Source organism: Carya illinoinensis, chromosome 3 (assembly GCF_018687715.1).
Source record: "Carya illinoinensis cultivar Pawnee chromosome 3, C.illinoinensisPawnee_v1, whole genome shotgun sequence".
Classification (NCBI taxonomy): Eukaryota; Viridiplantae; Streptophyta; class Magnoliopsida; order Fagales; family Juglandaceae; genus Carya; species Carya illinoinensis.
Genome location: NC_056754.1, coordinates 28,389,499 through 28,412,056, shown reverse-complemented (window position 1 = coordinate 28,412,056; position 22,558 = coordinate 28,389,499). Strand labels below are relative to the sequence as shown.

The window sequence follows — 22,558 nt, the reverse complement described above, 5'->3', positions numbered from 1 at the left end:
ACTAGTGCTGCATAGTAGGGTTGTTACGTTTAGTTGAGTTTGTATCTATTTATATGGTTGATTTCAGATTAATGAAATATGTTTTTTTGCTTGAATCCAAATTAGATTGGGGAGGTTAGGCCCCTCGAAGTGCCTTCATTTTGTTTAAGTGCTTGACATTCTTTTAAATAAATAATTGTTTGGGTTTCAAAACTTTTAAATTTAAACATACTCTAAATCAAAAAAACGTTTATATTTCTAGAAAAGAAAATCTATCTAATTATTTGCGGCCGAAACTTCTTATCCAGATTAAAAAATAAATAAATAAACCCAAAAGAAGATGAAATCAAGCTAAAATTCTTTGCAAGTGCAAGAAAATGCTTGAAAGGTTGTCATTTCAGAAGCCCACGTATGTGCTTTTGTAGTTCCCTCTTGCGGATCTAGCAAATTTTCCTGCTACTTTATTACAATTTAGTGGTTACAAATTCCTACAAGTATATCAAAGTTGCATCTAAATCCAAGCTAATAGTGTTCACGTCTGTCTTTAAGGAGACCAATCCGAGTAAAAAATGCTTATATTAGGTTTTTCAAAAAAAAAACACAATTCTGCAACTTCCAAATTTGGAAGAAAAGAACAAAAATGGATGAGATTAGAGAAGAAAACGGTATCATTCAAATTTTACTTTTTCTAATATTTAAAATTCATGCCAGGCGAGCATTCCACGAGGGGGGAGCAGGAGCAGGAGGTAAAGGCGGTGGAAGTAGCATTTCTCTTCTCTTTTCGACAAGGACGTTGCTACGTCCACAGAAGATTTCTACAGAAATCTTCTACCGATCAATGCATTTCTATTTTTTTTTTTTTCAATTTTTCTTTTAACATTTTTTAAAACTATTTAAATATTTTTTTAAAATAAAAAAAAATCACATATTCATTTAAAAACACTTACTTAATCACTAAGCAAAAAAGAAAATTAAAAAAAATTTAAAACAGTTTTCGATAAAAAATTTCGATAATCCCTTTATGTGGGATTAGTGTTTTCCTTTCGACAAACAGTTTGGGCATGGGCACATCTGTCTACCTCCCAACTCAAGCCTATTGACAAAGTCCCTCTTGGTTCTGAAATTCCGCTGCTTTTCAGGAGCACAGTTCCAATCTAAAGTCAAAATGTTCATCGACCAAAATCAAGCAATATCTCTACTCTTTTTCAACCATCCTTCCTGCGATTACGCCACCCTTAAAAAAGAATGCCTTCAACATTACTTCACAAAAAGCAATCAAATATTAGTAATCATCTTTTTCTTTTTCTTTTTTCATTTTAATCTATTTTCTCGTGCCTATTTCACGCGAACCTCTTTTTGCCACTAAGTTCATTTTTTTAAAATTAATAACCTCCTCTGAGCTCCGAATTCGGAGCAATCAATTATATCCATCTTACTAACCGGAGTACAAATGTCATAAATCATATCCATACGGCATAACCAACCATGTTCTAGTATCAATTGAATATGGAATATTAATGCATACAACATAATGTTCAGATTCTAAACTAATTCTATTTGAAGGCACTTACTTCATATATCATTTATGTAACATAATTTGATTTGAAATATAATTTTTTTATTTTTATATCAAGGAACCTCTAAGACAGGGCTCCTTTTGACCCATTCTTGCAGAGTAAATCTCGGTCCAAGCACCACACTTTCAGAAATTTTCCTATATGAAACTGGTTAAATAGTTTACTTTTCAGTAGAGAGTGTGACCCCAAAGAATTAGTTGATGTTGAACCTTAAACCTTGAAGGGAATAAAATCTCAAGGCCAAGATTTTTATCACTTGGGCCAATCCCGAGAGATTTGGAATATAATTTTTTTTTTATTTTTATATCAGAACCGCTCTAAAGCAGGGCTCTTTCGACACATCCTTGCAGAGTAAAATCCAATCCCATGCACCATATTTTCATAAATTTTCTTACATGAAATTGGTTAAATAATAGACTTTTCAGTAGAGGATGTGACCCCAAAGAATTATTTACACTTATAAAGTGTTGAATCTTAAATCTTAAAGGGAATGAAATCCCAAGACTAAGGTCATAACCACTTAGACCAACCCCGGAATATAAATTTTAAAGTTTAAATTTTGAATTTACAGCATCTACTTAAAATGTGATGTCACCAAACGTTATCGGATTTCTCCATGTATGTGACAGGTATTAAAAATGGTACCAAAAGAACTGACCTCAAATTAAAGGCACTACGACATTATTTCCACAGGACTTTCAGTATTGCCTGGCATAGAAGCCAGGAGTAGGAGAACATGCCGAAAACAACGTAATTATGAAGCGTCCCACGTTCTGCCTCTGTTATCTGCCTTTACTTTGTTTTGCCACTCTCTTTTCTTTTGCTTCCTTTTTTTTTTTTTTTTTATGCTTTTTTCCCTTCTGGTAGATGCCTAACTAACTCAACCGCCAGGGACTGAGGGTAGGGTCCTTCCCTTAATTTCAGACATCCAAGAAAGAAAATGCCACACTTTTGACTAGGACTCCGAGAGATGCTCCTTTGCTTGGGTATTCTTGTTCTTGTTGCAAAGGTTAGGTGTCGATTGTCTGGTTAGACAATCTGATGGAATGCACATGCAGCGTGAACTATATGCCATCATTTTCCAACCCCACCGTGCTTGCCTTTCCTCAATCTACGCATAATTACGCGGGGGAGTTGGTCATTATCCTGCCACGAGAAAAAGGGTCTATAAAAGGGACCTGAAAATTTCAATACCCACAAATCAACGCACCAAACTATTTCCCCTGTTTCTCCTTTCCCTAATGGCTTCCTTCTTTAAACCCTTCTTTCTTTTCTTCCTCCTAGTGCTTATCTTTTCTTCTCTCCAAGCTGAAGCCAGAGAGAGCAAGTTCTTTAACAAGTTCAAACGCTACATAGACCCCAAAGTTTCCATTTCTGAAGCCCCTAGTCCGGCAGTAGCAGAACCAGGTATCGCACCAGTACCAGCAACAGCAACATCAGAACCAGAAATAGCATCATCACCAGTAGTAGCACCGACACCAGCACCAACTTATTCAGAAAGTGAATATGGCCATGGCCTTTACGGTCAAGAATCTAGCCAATTCCCTACCAAGACGCCCCCCACCACCACCATGTTTGAAGATGAACTTCTAACTGAAGAACTCCGCGGTGAAAGCTTTGAGACCGGCTACCCGAAGACCAACTTGTACAGTAACAACGGCAACCCAAACAATTACAACAACAACGGCTACAGCAGCAGTTACAATAACGATAATGGGCATGCAACTAACTACAATAGCAATGGCTACGTCAACAACTACAATGCCAATGGCGGCTACAACAACTACAAGGGCAATGCCTACTCCAACAACTACTACAACAGCAATGGGTACCAGACTGAGAGACAGGGGATGAGCGACACGCGGTTTTTGGAGAATGGCAAGTATTATGTTGATGTTCAAAATGAGAACAATCTTAACGGGTATCAAGGTTACTACGGAAATAACAAGTTCCCAAATGAGTTCAACTCCATGGGAGAGTACGAGAAGCAGGAGGAGCCTGTGCCATAAAAGGAATGGGTCCATGATCAACATAGAGAGAGAGAGAGAGAGAGAGAGAGAGAGAGCTGGTTTAATTTTAAGGTGATAATGGACTTTAACGTGTCGTGATCTCGTAGCTTTTTCTTTTCTCCTACAGATTTTATTCCTACCGGCCGTATTCGCAAATGACAGAAGGCAATCTGTTATATATATATATATATATATTACTTGGTTAAACAATTTTATGAATAGTGTTTTTGCTTTTTTTGGAGACTAGTGATTGATGTATAAGTTGGGATGTCGATTTTAAAGATGATTTGGAGGTTGAGTTTTATGGCCGGCCAGAGAAAAGTACTGGCAAGGGTGGCACTTCATCACAGCTCATGGCTTCCGCTGGTTATTTTATGGGGTTTTTTTTTTTTTTTACGTGTATTTTTAAATATTTTTTTAAAATAAATAATAATATTATTAAAAAAATCTTATTGCATGCTCTGCGAGTCTACTCCATACCATTGTCTCTCCATATTTCTCAAAGAAATGAATGACAACCCCTCCAGACCGGACCCATGTCATTGGAGGATTTACACCCTCCATTATGAGGGTGAAATGTGTCTAGCGTAGTGAATTTAGGTGGGAAAACACGGAAACTTATCTCATAATTTTACTCACTTCTCTCTATCTTTCTCTCTACATGGTGCCTTGTCCTTGCCCTTGCCCATAAACTCTCTCTCTCTTTCTGCTAAGTGTATTACTTGAGTTGAGGCTGCTCATTCGAGATATTTAGTTTCGTTTGAAAAGTTCGTTTGAAAAGTAAATATAGTTTATCTAATTTTATCATTATAATTTTTTTAAATTATCACATAAAATATAATAAATAATTTAATTTTTTTAAATTTAAAATAATAATAATATTAAAAAATAATATTTTAATATATTTTATCTCTATTGAGAATATTCTTTTCCAGCCACTGTTTTATATTCCTTTAGCATATTAATTCTCACTCAATTCTTCAATACCCGTAGACTCTGTCTCACAGCCCAGTGAGTCATTAACATTGTCGGTGGCGAGGACAGTGAGGGGTGAATGGACTTGCAAGGTAAGAGGAAATCAACAGTTTAGAGCTTGAGAAACTGTCCTTTTTATCTCTATTTCCACTTCCAGCATGTGTGGCTACCCGGATTGAAAAACTGTTCAAGAACTTCCTTTAGAGTGGCATGGGGGATGACTTTAAATTCCATCTAGTCAAATGGATTAAGGTATGTTCCCTATTTCCTATGGGAGGATTGGGTATTAGAAAATCTCAAAAATTCAAATAGGATATTACTTGAAAAATAGTTGTGGTGATATAACATAGAGCCAGAAGTTTTATGGAAGTTGGTGATTGATCGTAAATATATAAGTGGGTTGAGGGTTGAAGCAGTAGAGAGGTAAATGGGCCACACAGAGTGGGGATATGGAAGCATATTAGTCGGGGATGGGAGTTGTTCTCTCGTCGCACTAGATTGGTGTTGGGATATGGTTCTAAAATAAAACTCTAGAGCAACATTTGGTGTGGTAATAATACACTCAAAAATTTATTTCCTTCAGTGTTTAGGATGACATGTGCGAAAGAAGTTTCAGTGGTTGATCTTATGGTGATAGTTGGGGATCAAATACAATCCAACATAATTTTTAGTAGGCTGGCTCAAGACTAGGAGGTTGGTAGTTTTGAGGAATTCTTTTGACTTTTGTACTCAATGAGACTAAGTACCCATGGAAATGATAAGTTGTAGTGGATACCGGCAGGTAGAGACACATTCTTGGTTCAATTATTCTATAAGGCGTGCACATAGGTGCAAAACACTCAGTTTTCATGGAAAATGATTTGGTATGATAAGGCGCCTCCAAAAGCGACTTTATTTGTAGGGACAATTTCATTGGGAAAGATCTTGACGAAAGATAACTTGCAAAAATGCGGGGTGACAATAATAGACTAGTGCTACTTGTGCAAGAAGAGCAATGAAACTGTAGATCATCTTTTTATTGCATTGTGATGTTGCTAGAGCGTTATGGGTTGAGCTCAACAAACTAGAGGTAGTGTGTATTATGAATGCCACAATGGAGGTGCTTTTGGCTTGTTGGACAAATCTAGGTAGTATTCCACAAATCAAAACTGTGTAGAAGATGATCTTTATTTGCATTCTATGGTGCTTATGGCAGGAGCGGAATGACAGGACATTCGAAGACAAGGAGTAATCTTTTGAGGATCTTAGATCTTTTTTTGTTAGAACGTTATTTATATGGATCATAACTATAGATTTTAATGGCCTAGACTTGCATGATTTCTTATTTTCTTGTCTCCTTCTTAAATAGGTTTTTCTCTTGTATATCATCTTGTGTACATGGACTATACCTATTATTAATAAAATCATCTACTTATCAAAAAAAAAAAATTATGTAAAAACTCTTCAAAAAATAAACCTTAATATTGGTCACCATTTTATTTTCTTTGACTTTGAATTCTGTAAATATTGAATTGAATTGTTACATTTGAGTATCAATCTGTATTTCCTTAAATATATATCTATATATATATTCATTTGTTAATGATTTGTCCTTATTCATCTATTAAGATCTATAATTTTGAACTATGAATTGAAAATTTAATTTATTAACCTCAAATTAATTTTGAAATTTGAAGCTAATTTACACAACTTGAATTGTATTATAGTTTCTTTATTTATTTATTTTTTTAAGTGTAAAGGATGGGACTTCACATTATAATTATATGATCAAATTATTTAACACTTAGTACTATAGTTATATTATTAAAATTGACATGTTACATGTTTATTCTAGAAATAACTAATATATAATATACGTATTCGATTTTAACTATTAATAGTAATAACAACAAGTAAGTAATATAATTATAAATTTTCAGAAAGAAATAAATTAAAACTTGTTGATAATTTAAATATATAATATGTCATTATTAATATTTTATTTTGAGAAGTGTGAGAATATAAAATAAATTAATGTTTTGTATTTTTAATATTTCTTATAGCATCTTTGAAAAATTAAGTAAATTAATAAAGAAAACTTCGTTCTAACTGATATTATATAGCTTTTAGTTTGATTATTTTACATGTGAAATTAGAAATTCAAAAACTTCTATGCTCGTAGATGGGCCGGGCGTCTGTTCTTGGGCTTTTAGTGCTAATTTGTCTGATTACTTTGGTATCATGGAAGTTGGTTTTTTAGCTCTTAATTTGTAGACATACGGACTAGAGAAAGACTAAGAAGAGTTTTAAAAATGACTAAACCGATTTATACTGTTTCGATTAATGAATTTGTGATTTTTATTTATCTTTTAAAAATATTTAAGCAACTTAAAAAAATGTCTGAGAAAAAACAAAGAAAAAGAAATTATACAATATTCGATGAAGAATTTTGGTATATACTTCTGGGTATTAAAAAAAAAAAAAAAAAAATAGATGGTGTTTGATTTTTAGATCAATTAGTATCTCTATATAATGTGTTTTATTGGATTTTGTAAACATGATAACAAAATTCGAATAAAATTGTTGTAAAATATAATTTATTACTATTTGTGAAAGTTGATTAACTAACATGCGAAGTAGATCAATATCCTAATAATATATTATAATATTCCGCTCTCCACGGTTAATAATAAATTCACTTTTAAAAATTTTTAGAATCCAGGACTTGACTTAAAATATTTCTTCTTAAAGAAACACTAGATACAAAAATTCCTAAAAATTAAATTATTTTTATTAAAAATACTGAAATCATAAAAGATAGTATGTTGAAGTGTTTATTAAAATTTTTCAAAATCTATGTCATAAAAATCATAACTTAAAATCTCTATACATGATATAGGTCATTGTCATGCTTCGATGGACAAAGTCTCATCCTACAGCTTTACCTTTATAAATATTCTGACGTGAGCTGGCATAAAAATATAAAAACAGACTAAAATGAGTAGCTAGATGACTTAATAAGAAATCCATTATAATCTAAACATACTTAATATAAGATTTTTCATAAAATATTTCATGTTGAGAATTTAAAGTCATAATCATTCATACATATGTTCATGTCATGCATGACGTATTTTTAAATTATTTGTCTTATCATACTTATCTTACAAACCCATACACTGAACCCTATGTGCAAAGTTGTGCACTGCCCCCACCTCTTGCGGCTCCCACATCTTGTGGCTACAATGAGAGCTGCTAATAGTATTCTTGTATATTATGGTGGATCACACTTAAATCCGTAGCTTGTACGTTCACCTATAAATCGTATTGATATCATGCATCTGAATGATTATTTGATTAATTGTTGTGAGTTTATCTTATACTCGACCTTATGAAATTTTACGTGTATTATGTAACGTGAAATGTATAAGATGCATAATACATACGTAACTATAATATGCGGAATGAAATATAATGAAAGACGTACTTGCAAATATCATGACATACGTGGTACATAAACATTGGCTTCCAAAGAACTGGCTCTAATAATAATAATATATATAACTAGCTAACGTTTATTAATTATAATTTATGATCAAGCTACTTACTTTGCACTATTGCTTCCTAAAATTTTCAACATAAAATCAATCACGTGAACTAGAATGAGATAGAAAACATGAGGGATATTGTGAAAGGATTGAAGTAGTTAGTTGTTGGTGTAGTGAATGTGGAACACACATGGTGCTGGATTAGGTATCTTGGGTTTAGCCTATGCACTTATGGAAGTAAGATATTTATATAGAGATTTGGGAGAGGGTACCGATGAGTTTGAATTTAAAAATATTATCCAGTAATTCATTCAATATAGGATTGGCAGTGACTGAGATTGCATAGGAGATTTCAATCAATGGTTATTTTAAATTGAAATAAATTTTTAATGGTAGATCTTTAAATTCTGAAAGGGTATAACTCATTCAATAAATAATAAATAGGATTTAACCTAGTTATTGATCATAATTAAAACTTCTAATTAATCTCAATAATTTATTAGGATAATTCAATATGTCCCATTAAATACAGTTTAGGCCAAATAAAAATATCAATATTATGACCTTAAAATTATTCATCCAAGTCATTACATATATAGACTAGTATATATATACTAGATGAAAGCAACATGCAATGCACGTTTGCTTAGTTTATATTTAATCTTTTTTGTTAAGAACTAATTTTTTATAAATAAGGATGTAATGTTTCTGGTTAATTAAATAACGATATAATGTTTATGTAATTTAGAAATAATTACACACTGTTATATATTATAAAAGAAGAGTATTAATAGAAGCTATAACTTGATTCTACAAATAAACATCTAAATAACGTTGTAACGTTTATGTAATTTATAAATAATTATACGTTGTGATATATTATAAAAGAAAAACATTAATAGAAGCTATAACATGATCCTATAAATAAATATCGCTCATAGTTTTATGAATAAAGTGGAATCTAACAAAAGCATATTTCAATATCACATACAAAATCTTTTTAAGAAACTATTTATCAAACTTAATTCTCTATTCCAAGCAACTACCAACTATTTCTCTACTAATTATTTTAAAATATTTCTCTACTAATTTTTTATTTGGATGTTATAATTTTTATTATTATTATTATTATTGTTGATTTTTAGGAGAAAATGATGGTTTGAGTCTTGGGAAAAGAGATCGATCAATGTGGCATGTGATTTGTATCGGCTGGTTTATTATTGTATCTAAATCATTCAGATTTACACATTTCTTTAATTTTTAATTATTATCTTTCAAAATTTTTTATGTTCCGATTTATATAGGTTGAGTGTTTGGGTTTATATGTCAGTATGTCAAATTGTTTTAGATAAGTATGAACTTAGCTTAAAAAAAGGAGAAAAAAAAAGGTAGATGGACGTCAATCAATCAGAAATTTTTACTAAACAATCAATTCTTCCTTTTAAATTGTTCATTTTGGATTTTTTCTTATTATTTGCTTAATTTGTTCTTTTTCTTTCTAGATTATATATATATATATAGAGAGGGTTTATATGCATCAATCACATAAACATATAAACTCTGCTTCAAGTTTTATTAATGCATTACTAAATTTCAGAGAAAAAATATAAAAATATAAATATTATATATTAATAATATCTTTTTATATGTCAATTTCTCATTTCACTTCCATCTTCTCTCCGTTCCATCTATCTCTTCAATTTTTCTCTCTCATTTCTCGATTTTCCAAGCCTTCTCTTTTCTCTCTCATTTATGTTCTTCTCTCTTTAGTCTTCAAACATATCACATGGAATCGTAATGGTTTGTGAATTTATTTTTGTTATATTTCTTAAACGTGTTAAAAGATTCCATTAATATTATTATTATTAATAAATTCTACTATTATTTTTATGGTTGGGGTTTTTATATTCTATTTTATTATTATTAAGTTATTGTAATTTTAAAATGAGTATCTTTAAGAGTAACGTGAGACCACGCTTTAATAATGGGCAATAAAGTAAAGACTATATGTGTGCTTTGTTCATTTTAATAATGGCCGAGAGGTGATGGGTACGAGCTAATAGCAGACAAGGTCACGAGAGTAAAATGCACATGCTAAGGGAAGGGACAAAAGTAAAAAGCATTTTTAAATCTCAACTTTTCATGTGTTAGGTAAGGGAAATATCTTTCCAAATTTTAATCCCCATAATCCATTTTACTTTAACTTATAGAGCAATCTTCTTAAGCAACAAATAGAAAGTTTTGTTCTTCTACTAACCTCTCGGGCTCTCTGTCTCAGATCCACCCTTGCTAACTTCCCTCTACTTCACGAATCCTAACACCTTCACCAATTTTTGAGAATCCCGAACCCTAGCATCTCATTTCCTCTTTCTTTCCTCTCCTTCATGAACCCCTCTTTCTCTCTCGAACCAAAACGCACAATCCAATCCCTAACGCTCTTACTATAAAAAATGCAATAAAAATGACTTCGTTGACCTCCATGTTTTTGGTCCTTGAACAAACAACATGAAGATAGCTTCCACTGAGCACCGATGTGTATCCCCCTCTCTCTCTCTCTCTCATGTCTGTTTGTTTTAGAAGATAGCGGATACATTACTCTTTTTTTTTTGTTCAACTCACTCTATATTTTCTCTCTTTTGTGTATATTCTTTAGATCTACGATTTTTAGCTCTTAGCAAAGTTATTTTTTGTTCTTCGTATACACCAGCAATTCTAGACTAAAATGATACTCCTAAATTGTCAATACTGTAGAAATATATATTTTAATGTCTGTAACAAAAGCAAGGAAAGTCGTTTGTTTATTTGAAGATTTTTTATTTTGTTAAGTTGTCGGCTTTTCTATGGCTGGATTGCACATTTGTTTTTTGTTGTTCTTTTGTGACTTATAAATTCTCTAATTTTTCTTTTGATGCTTAACATGTCTCTCCTTTTGTCTTTGTTTTAAAAAAAATGTTCGGGTATAATTAGGTTTATCTAGGAAATTGCTTCCTTTTTCTTGCTCGGTTTTTTAATGATCTGTTTCTAATTTGTAATATTCAACTTTTTGTAGCATTAAATTTTTGTAATATTAAACAACATTGTTTCTAATTTTTTTCCTTTCATACTTTTTGTTTCTTCAAAAAAGAGTCTACACTTTAGTTTCTGGGGAAAAATTTTATCATTCAATGATTGAATGAATATTGATAAATTTACTCAATATTGATTGTAATTTTAGGAAAAATAGCAAATAGTTACTTCAAGCAAAAGCATGATCTTGGTATATAGTATGTACTATTGTTTTTATTTTATATTTTTGATTTGTGATTAATTTACTCAATATTGATTGTAATTTCGGAAAAAATAGCAAAAAGTTACTTCAAGCAAAAACATGATCTTGGTATATAATATGTACTGTTGTTTTTATTTTCTCTTTTTGGTTTGAGTTTTTTTATTTTTATTTATGTACATTTTCTATAATTGGGCTATCATGTGCAATTTTTTAAAATAGTTTTTATTTATCAAATAGTTTCTTGAGGTTTTGGATTTGCTTTCTCCTAAAAATCTTTATACTATTCTATTTTCAGTTATATTTTATGATGTCAGTTAATTTTAAGTTTTTTGAGGTTTTGGATTTATTTTTTAAGCAATTTTAAGTTGCTTGATATTCAATTTTTGTGAGGGCTATTGCATGATTGATTGAGGAAGTTGTTTTAGGTGTTCCAATTTTTTTTTATTTTTTTGCATGTCATTGTTTTATTCTCTTTTTCCTTTTTAATTAATCGATTTGATTTGCTCCTTGCAAATTTTTGAACTGAGTTGACTGTGATATATTTCCTTAAGTTTATTTTTTTGTTTCTTCAAAATGCCAAACCACCCTTTTTGTTTTCTAAGGCTATATAAACAAATTGAACTAATTATTTGGTAGCCCATTTGTATTATTAAATTTAGATTAGAATTTGTTAGGTTTTTAACACATGTCCTATTTTGTATGGCAATTATTGAAAATGAATTTTTTTTTTACCATGTATTTAATAATTTTAACTGCATGCCACCCATAGTTGTATGATACAATATGATGTTATTTGCATTGTTCATACTAATTGGGTATATTATTCTATTTTTAGGCCAATGACGTGCCATTAAGTTCCCTAAAATTTTTCTCTATCTGGTGAAGGTGGAACATTTGCTCTTTATTAGTTGCTTTGTCGACATGCAAAAATAAAAACTATACCTAACCAACACCAAACTGATGAACAGCTAACATATAGTTGTTCTACTTTTCATGGGTAATATTCACTTTGTGCACGTTCTAACAATTTAATTGACCTGATCTAGGGGTTTTTTTTTCAAGGACTTTGGATTGTGGTTTGCTTTAAACAACTACATATTTGTCTTTACTCTAGCATGCAATAAAATATTTTATCTAATTTCTAATATATTTTTTACAAATAATCAAAATTATCTAATGGTTTATTTGTTTGTGTTTTTATGGAATTTGGATTGTGATCCAAAAAATGTGTGTTTGTTTGAAATTTGGATTAGTTAAAGGCTTAATTTTTTACTCTAGCATGGAATTTGTGTTTGTTTGCTTGTATTAAGTTTCTAGAAAATTTAAAAAAAAATGTAGGTTTGGTCATTTGGGTTTGTGTTTTTATGGAATTATCTAACCCTTTCAATTCTTATAAATCTGTTTTTTTTTATTTTATTTTTAAAAAAATAGATAACTGTCACATAATGAAACCAAGTCTCTAATATTAAACTATAAATGAAAAAACCATATACATAGGCCTATGGATAAATGAATAAGATGCATAAACAAATCTTAAACAATTAAACCATATGAGCAAACAATTTAACCATAAATGAATAAAAGAAGGTATAAAATGACAGTAAACAAAAGAAACTAAATAACTATTTTGGTTAGTATGAATAAACAATTAAACCTTAAATGAATAAATCAAGGCATGAAACCACAGAAAAACAAAGACACAAAGTACTATAAAACATATACTTATAAAATTGAAAGAAAGAAATGCTAAATTACAAAACCCCTCACCCAAAACTTGAAAAGAAAATACAAAAACTGAAGATGAAGTTACATATATGATTTAGCACTCATTATTTTGTGTAGACTACATATTACTTTTTTTCATAATAATTGAATTTTAATATTGCCAATTATGCTTTTGCTCACTAATGGGAAAAATAGTTAGAAAGTAACTTAATTTTTATTATTCTATCATGAATTTATATGCATCTTGTAATTGGTTCTATCTTTTTTTTGTTCTCTTTGTTGTACCACACCAAATAATTGTCTTATGGAGGCCACCAGAAGAGACCAGAAAGTATCATTGCTTCATACTAACATGCTATATAGGTAGTACCGTAGTCCCCCTCCTTTTTATGTTTCAGAAAATAAAAAGCCTACATCATGTGTTTTACCCATTCACGTATCTAGATTTTATAAAAATGTCGTTCTCTTTCTAGTGGTAGGGAGTATCAGAAAAGGTTTTTCTTTATATTCATGGCTTTGGGTGAAGTAGGTTATTAATATAAATTCATCTTCACTTTTTTAGTTGGATCTTTTTTTTTGCAATTTGGTGTTATACTGATTAGGCCTTTCATGCAAAATAATATAAGAAACTCATAAGTGTAGTGTCTGATGCGTGCAAGATGGTTGGATGGGATTGGTGAGGAAATTAATGGGGATAAGATTTTGAATTGTATCTATTGGATTCAATGCCCTTTACTAAGATCTAAGGCTATATAAATAAAACAAACAGAAAAAATAACAAATTAGAAAATGTAAGTTACATTGGAACTCTTATTCTATCGTATTTCTATGCAGATATTGAAGGCAAAATAGGAATTTTTTTCTCTAATAGTTAAAAATAAAAAAGATTAATAAAGATACGGATGATTACCTCAAATGTAGCAAAATTTGAATACCTCTCAACAGTAGAAAGATCAACCAGAATGCAAAGATGAAAATAGAGGGGAATGCAATGCAAAGATGAAAACAAACTCAAGGAGAAGCAAAGGGGATTTCTTCGGTTGAAGAATGCAATGAAGGACAAAATGCAATGTAATTGCCAATTGAAGAAATGTATCATTAATTAAGATAGAATGCAATGTAATTGTCAATTGGAAATGTAACGTTATTTTTAAATGCATGTGCATGTAGTTGTATCAGCAATTATTTTTAAGTGAGCTTTAAACAACAATAAATTATTCTTTTAAAATTATAAATCAAAATGTAAAACAGCCAATAACGGAAAGAATTTGACGGATAGCATTAACTTTAACAGTAAAACAACAAAAACTGTTAAAACAAGAAAAATCCATTTAATAACCACTTTATATATATAAAGATAAAGATATATATATATTAGTACTTTGGGAACAAGAGTCATCTTCTATGCTATCCATATTTTACTCTAAAATATATCCTCATATTTTGGTAGAGTGTAGAATAATTTTTTAAAATCATAAAACCTTTTCTTTTTATAACAAAGAACTTACCAAAGAATTGGAATAAAAATATTTGAAAATTACAAGCTCTTTTTTTCTTAAATTATTAGAATTTCTCTTCTTAATTACTCTTTCATTTTCTACATTTGAATCCTTCTAATTTGTAAATAAAAGCATTCTATTTAAATATTATTTTCATCTTCAATATAAAAAACATTCGAAGTACAAACATTTTATTATAACATTTGTATTCATTTACCATGCTTTTAATTTTTTGCATTTACATTCTTTATTTTTTTTTCTAATCAAACATAACCATCAAATTCATATCATCCAACAACACTTGTCATATTTGAAGAATATTACAACAAAATATTAACTTTTTTGAATTCATTGAATTCCAACAAAAAGTAATTTTTACAAATCCATCATGGAAAACTAACTAAATATCATTATCAATATTTTTCTTCTAGTTTTCATCTAAATCCTTTGTAAAAAAAAGAAAAAAATAAATTTTATAATTTGAAATACTTGTTACATTATCAACAAATGAAAATATTCAATTTAAATATTATTTTCCTATTCAACATAAAAAACACTCTAACTACAAGCATCCTATTATAATATTTGTATTCATTTAGCATGCTTTCAATTTTCTACATTTATATTCTTTATTTATTTCATAATCATACATAAACATTAAATTCATATCATCTAGAAGCATTTGCCATATTTAGAGAATATTGCAACACAAATTTCGTAAAAAGAATGGGTGATTCAAATTGGTATAGACATGGATTAACTCAAGCAACAAAGTCACAAAAGATTCAATGTCCTGTTAATTACTCAAAAAGACATAACATGATGAATTATGTATTAAACTATGATTCACATATGATGTGTATATTACATTATTTTGGAAACTTGTATCAAATTACGGTCGGCATTTGACATATATGTTACTTTATTTTGTAAACTTGTATCAATCTTTTTTAACATGTATATTATTATAGTTTATGTGTATATTACTTTATTTTGACATGTATGGTAGACACATATGGTTAACTTTTTTGCTTCTATATATTACATTGTTGATTAAAAAATTTTATGTCAAAAAATATTTTTTTTTTACCCTTTCTATACAGTAACAATCTCAAAATAATTTTTTCTCTCAAGTAGGCAAACGTGCATTGCACATTACTTCCCACTACTATATATATATGAATGATAAATACATTTTTGGCATAATAAATTATAATATATATATTCTTTTTGTAAATACATTTTTACACATTTGATCATATATATTTATATAAAAAGTCTAGGACTTGTATAGACCATAGTTAAATTCAATACTATACTAGTATGTGTTAATTATTATAAAATAATGTATTTGTATTATAATATAAATAGATAAGTAGTTTAGCATATGTTAACATCATATTAATACTAAAATAGATAATTTATAAAACTAGAAAAATCAGACTGGACTTGACCGAAATCGAAAAGATCAGAGTTCTAGTTTCAGTAGTAAATCGATCCGGTATCAGTTATTAAATTTTTAAAATTAGTATATACCGATTCAATTCTAAAAAATATATAAAATAGGACCAAATCGGACTTATTACACCCCTATTATATAAAAAGTGAACACTTTACAGACTAAGAATGAGGGCAGTTGTAAAGTCAGAATGTAATGTCTTGAAAAAAATTCAATAGAAATGATTTTTTTAGACTCTAGGAATGCCATGAAAATGAAGGAGGATTTTATGGATCTATGATTTCATAGATGGATCGATCAATTAGTTTTTAGTTGGTCGAATTATGATCTACTAAAGGGATGAATTGCCTTTTTTATTTTTTAGGCACTTTAGATCATAATTAAACAAAATAAATTTCACCATTAAATTCATCTAAATTTTTAGAATTTTATAATATAATAAAAAATTTTGAATTTTTCAAATGAAAAGCTAGTTAACCAGAGAATGCCACACGACACTTAACATGCTACATTACCAAATAATTATTGATGAAGCGCTAAAATTGCATGATTAAGTTACTTAAGCGAACAAATTATTTAATAAAAAATGATTTAAGTACTTAATTATGCAATAGATCACATTACTTGAGTCAATTGATACATTCTAGTATTTTGGTGCTTAAAAAGATTTATAATGCAATTGATTTACATGAAACAAGACAAGCACCTCACTTGCATGCAACACAAACTCACACATACTAAAAGCAAACAAACTCACTCGGACATCACATGCACACAGCTGGACCCACAACAGCATTCATGCAAAACACATGCACATGCAGAACAAGAAGAATCATTCGGATGTGCACACATGCAAAACACATGCAGAACAGAAAGCAGAAGAAGAATCTGTAGCACATCACATGGACAGCAACTCACACTTGCAGCAGCACATGTACAGCAGCAGAAAAATCCTTCAAAGCAGCAGACAATCACGCTGGAAAAAAATCACATGTACAGCAGCCTTCGGTCAAACATGCAACACACATTGACAGCACTCATACAACATCACAGATGCAGAAAATTCAACCATGCAGCAGAAAAACAGATGCAGAAAATTCAACCATGCAGCAGAAAAACACATGCAGAACAGAAAGCAGAAAATTCAACCATGCAGCAGACCAAACATTCGGACTAGCACCAGCAGAACATGGACAGCACTTGCAGAAAAATCTTCAACACATGCAGATCATTCGGACAGCCAACAGCAGACCATTCAGAAAAAAACAGATGCACATGCAGAACAGAAAAATCACATGATCAGCAGAAGATCCTTCGGTCAAACATGCAACACACATGCAAAAAAGTTACAACAAACAGCAATCAATATGCAGAAAACATGGACCGAAAGCAGCAGGAGGAGTAGTCTTCGGTTGGCAGCTGTTTTTCTTGACTTTTGTCTTTCATTTTGCTGCTTGCTTTCGGTTTGACAGCAAGAGCTGGAGAGTTTGAGTTTTTCTTCTTTCTTTTTGATTCGGCTAGCATCAGATTTTCAAGGTTTTCTTTTGGTTTTACATTCGGGCAGCAGAGTAATGTAGAGGTTGGTGTGTGAAGAAAGTGAGGTGCCGTGATTAAAGGGGAGTGAAGAGTGGAAATTCGGTGGTGATTGATGGAATAAATTATTGTGATTGGAGGAGTGGTCGACTAGCAGCAACTATATATATATATATATATATATGATGCTGGACGTGCTGAGGAATGAGGGAATCGGTTGAAGGGAGAGAGAAGAGATAGGAAAGGGTGAAAGGGATAGGTGGAGAGTTGAGAGAATTGGAGATAGGTGCAGAATTTTCAACCAAGTGAGATAGGAATTGGCTGAGTTTGAATCTGTCGGTCCTAAGCAAACAAAAAGAGTGGAAATTCATGAGAGAATAGAAGAGAGCAAGTCGGTTTCTTAGTCTTTATTGGTTGGAATAAATTTATGTGTTGGAATTAAATAGAGTAGGGACTTGTGAGTGGAGAAAGGAACATGATTGATGCTTGAGTTTAACATGGAGTTGAAGTGGTTGGAGTTTTATTTTTTTATTTTTTGCTTTTTCATGTTTTTCGCTTGGCATATGGTGGGGCTGAAACTTCTTCTTGATGAATATCTTTTAATTTCAATTTCTGTTTTATTGTGAGCTTTATTCCTCTGTATCAATTGGATTTTAGATTTTGTTGTTTCTAAGTTATTGCTTAGTATTTCTTGTGTTAGTTATTTAATGGAGAATGCTTATGTAATTTCTATAGTGTTTGTAATGAATATGTTTGGCTAAATTTTCATACTAAGGTTAGAAGTGAAGTTTAATGATTTAAATATTGTTTCCGAATCCACGTAAAATCTATTTTGCGAGCTTGATTGATTGAAAGATTTTATTTGGATAATTTGATTATCTATATACTCGTCTTGATTCATTTTGATTTCCGAATACAGTGAATGCTTGAGGAATCCCTGTGGTATTCAAATAGATTTGTAAATGTTTTAATCATCAATCGTTCACACTCAATCATAAGCGTCTGTTTTTCTCGATCTTAAATGCTAAATCTACCAATTAAACGGAATCATTATTCTAGTTTAATTGAGGTAAATTGATCGGAAACAATATCATAAATTATTAGACGGATCCTCGAAACCTTAGTCTTTTTCCATTCATTTTATCATTTTAATTTGATTCATTTTATCAATCTTCATTTGATTGCACGTTTCTTTTAATAATTTCGTTTCATTATCTGAATTTATTTTCTTTATCACAAAAGTCAATCCCTGTGGATTCGATCCTGTAAGATACTACAACACCTGTATACTTGCAGGTAAAACTGCACGAGATTCTTGATTCATTAATTTGGGTAAGAGTTTAGTCGCAACAATTATCACATCACCATGTAAGATGTCTAAATCAACTTAGGATTACTAGGAAATATCATTGGACAAATGGCACCATCACAACTCTCCATTTGGAATACACTTTACACTTGTCAAGTGAAGTACAATAGTGTAAGGAGGATGGAGTAAAAATCAAGTAACCTACATGCTCTCTTACACCCATCATACTATTCCAACCACTAAAATATACCCATATTCAGCTCCCAAAGAGGGTTTAAGACCCCAAACCTTAAATGAAATCCCAAATTTTCTTGAGGAAGCCGAAATCCATACCCCAACCTCAAATTGTATGCCACTCAATTTGAACTTTCTTACTTCATTGTGGGACTAAAGCCCATCCTACAAACAAACATTATCTCAAGTACTTTTTCTTATACCCTCATCCACTTTCTTACACGATGGTACTCTCTGTTGATCAATCATAATTTTTGAATTTTTGAAACATAATTTTTTATCAAGTCAAAATCTTGAAAATGTTTGAAATTTTGTAAAAAAATCTGCAAAATGTTTTTTCCATCAGAAAGCTGCAATAACTTGAGCAAAGAAATCAATGCACTCGAACCTAATTTGAACTGGAATCAATATCATCCCAAGATTTACCATTCTTTTTCAACTTGAAGTAGTAAATGAATGTGAGATCTCAAAATTAAATTTTTTCTTGTGTTAGGAAGATATTGCAAGAAATGATGACATTTTAATACTTCTAAAAATGAGAAACTAGATCATTCCTTAATATCAAGAGCACGTTGTGTTAAATGCTCCCAAGCAACTCGACGTGCTTGAAGCTCTCGTTGTAACTCTACATTGCTTGCTTCTAGGGGTGTAACCGGTCTGATTTTAGACAAAATTTAGAACCAAACCGGTATGTACCAGTTTTACATTTTTTAAAACCGATTTCAGACCGGTTACCTTCCTAAACTGGTACTCCGATTTTACCAGTTTTCGTCCAATTCGGTCCGATTTTTCAGTTTTAATATATTATAGTCTATAATACTATAGTGATAATATATTATAGTATATTATAATTTTATTATAAACTATAATGATATATTATAATATATAATATATCATAGTATATTATAATATATATTGATATAGTATTAGTATATCTATTAATATGCACTATATAAATTAGTATAAATATTATATACAATATAAAAAATTAAAATATATATACAAATAGGTTCGGTCCGGTCTTAGAAAAAGAAAAATTAGAACTGGACTAATTTTGATTGGTTTTAAGAAAAATAAAACCAGTACCAGATCGGACCGATCCCACTGGTTTGGTCTTGTCCAGTCCGGTTTACCAGTTTATCGATTTTTATTTACATCCATACTTGCTTCAAGTAAAGATATTTTTTGGTCGAGAATTTAGAAAAGTCAAAGTTTAATAAATATCTTAAAACTAGTAAATAAGGATCACATTCAACTTTTCTTATATAATAATATACCTAGAGTTCCTCAAATGGTAAACTGGCATCCCCACGATAAAATAGTAGATCAACTTGCAATTGCTTAATTTCTTCATTCTCTGCACTTGAGCTGCTATTGGATCGCTGTTGATCTATATAAAAAAAGAAGGCAAGTTCGTCAGGAAGAGAAGCACGCAGACATGACATGTCAGAAAAGCAATACAAAAGAAAACTTACAACTGACTTGTTCTGAATGTTACGAGCACAATTTACATATCTCAGAGTGTTTAGGATTTTCTCAGCATTTGTATCAATAGGATTGACACATGCTTAATTCAATCATAGACAAATAAATAAACATGTTTAAAATTTTGTGAAATAAAATGAAAAAATTATAAGAAAGCAACATCTTAAATGCTTAAAAAGAAGCATTACAAATCCTTAGCACGCACAAATAACACATACCAATCATGATTATTTTGTTGTAAAATATAATGTATCGATCCATTTTTCACAAGATGTGCATATCCTCTAGATGTGGTTTTTTTTTTTTTTAATAATTAAACACCTAGATTTGTTTTCTTTCTCTATTATAATTGCTTTCTACTTAAAAATATATATTAAACAAACAAGAAGCATCCCAGTCATCAAATTATAAGAAAACGATGTTATACCTTGGTTTGGATATAAGAAATGTTTCATCTTATCTCATCTCACCGTTATAATTTTTTCAAAATCTCACAAAAAATATAATAAACAATTCAACTTTTTCAATTTTAAAAAAAATAATAATATTAAAATAAAAATATTTTAACAATATTTTATTCAACTTTCAATTTTCATCTCAACTTATCTTATTTCAACTCACCATCCAAACGGTACCTAAGTATGTACTAAAGATAGAGTAAGCAAAGTAATCCAAGAGCATTAGATAATCTTTTATCAACATTATGACAACAAATTGTAAAAAGTTTCCACTAAAAAAGTTGAGTGGAAAAGTAAGAAAAATTGTTCTCTTACCTGTAATAATCGTGTTAATTTGCTACTACGATATGGAATATAACTTCCTTTCATCTTTTTCTCGTTTTCCAAAGCACTTATCACAATGCCAAATGTCAGTAAATCACCTGAACCAGTAAATCAAATACAAGCTAATTGAATTTTTTTAATTATTATACCACATATCAAATTCATAACAGATGGTTACTTAAGAAAGCCAACAACTCTAAAAGTCTAATGTAACAAGATTGAAATTCTTAGACCAAGAAAAGTCTCCAATATTGTAATTGTTAATATATCTTCTTTGAAATGCATTTCATTTACACCTATTCTTTTTGCACATTTAGACCAGAAAGATCAACTAAAAGTAGTTTTGCATATAAGATATCATCATAAAGGTGTTGTGAAAATGATGACAAGAAAGCAAAAGAAACAAAAAATAAATAAGCAATCAATCACACTATGCAGAATTAATGTGGTTTGGCAATATGCATACGTCTAAAGAGCTGCAAATGTTTTTATTATGCTGAGAAATCACAAAATATACTTTGGGCTGAAAATAATATTATTTAGTCGGATACACTATTTCTAATAATCATATTTATATGATTACATGACGGAAGTCTTAATTTTCACTTTTTTACAGTTTTGACTCGAGCGAAGTGTTGAGCACATATTAAACAAACTCTTTGTCCGAGTTTTGCTCGATCAAACTTTTTGCCTGGTGCTTTTTCATTTTTACTTGAGCTGATTGCACTTTGTAGAATAAGCCTCATTGAAAATTCACTAAAAAATCGTAACGAATCCTTGTTGGGTTGGGTTATCAAGTCAGGCTAGAAGACATCACCATCTTAGAGATTGGTACAACCAACACATCACCATCTTCCCCCAAAACTGATATCCTCCACCTTTGCAACTCATAGCTCATGTCTTCAAGCTAGAAGATCAACTAAAATTGCACAGAACTCTAATTTCTCATGTGTTACACCTTTTGTCAACATATCAGTAAGGTTTGTTGCTTCCACAGATCTTCTCAAGCATTAAGTAGAGATCGAAAAAAATGATACTTGATCTGAATATGTTTAAATTTAGAATGAAATGCAAAATTCTTGACAAGGAATATGACACTCTGACTATGGCTGTAGAGAGTGTCATTCTCATTCTTTGTACCCACTCCTCCAATAAACTCTATAGCTAAATTATCTCCTTTAAAACTTCTGACACTGC

General features: G+C 30.4%; 1 protein-coding gene across 1 annotated transcript; it reads left to right on the top strand.

Moving 5' to 3' along the window:
* Positions 1–2,743: 2,743 nt before the first annotated feature.
* LOC122304036 (protein E6-like) lies at positions 2,744–3,914 on the top strand. The gene has a single exon (XM_043116059.1). It carries the CDS (start codon positions 2,798–2,800, stop codon positions 3,563–3,565), a length of 768 nt encoding a protein of 255 aa, XP_042971993.1. The 5' UTR covers positions 2,744–2,797; the 3' UTR covers positions 3,566–3,914.
* Positions 3,915–22,558: the final 18,644 nt, after the last annotated feature.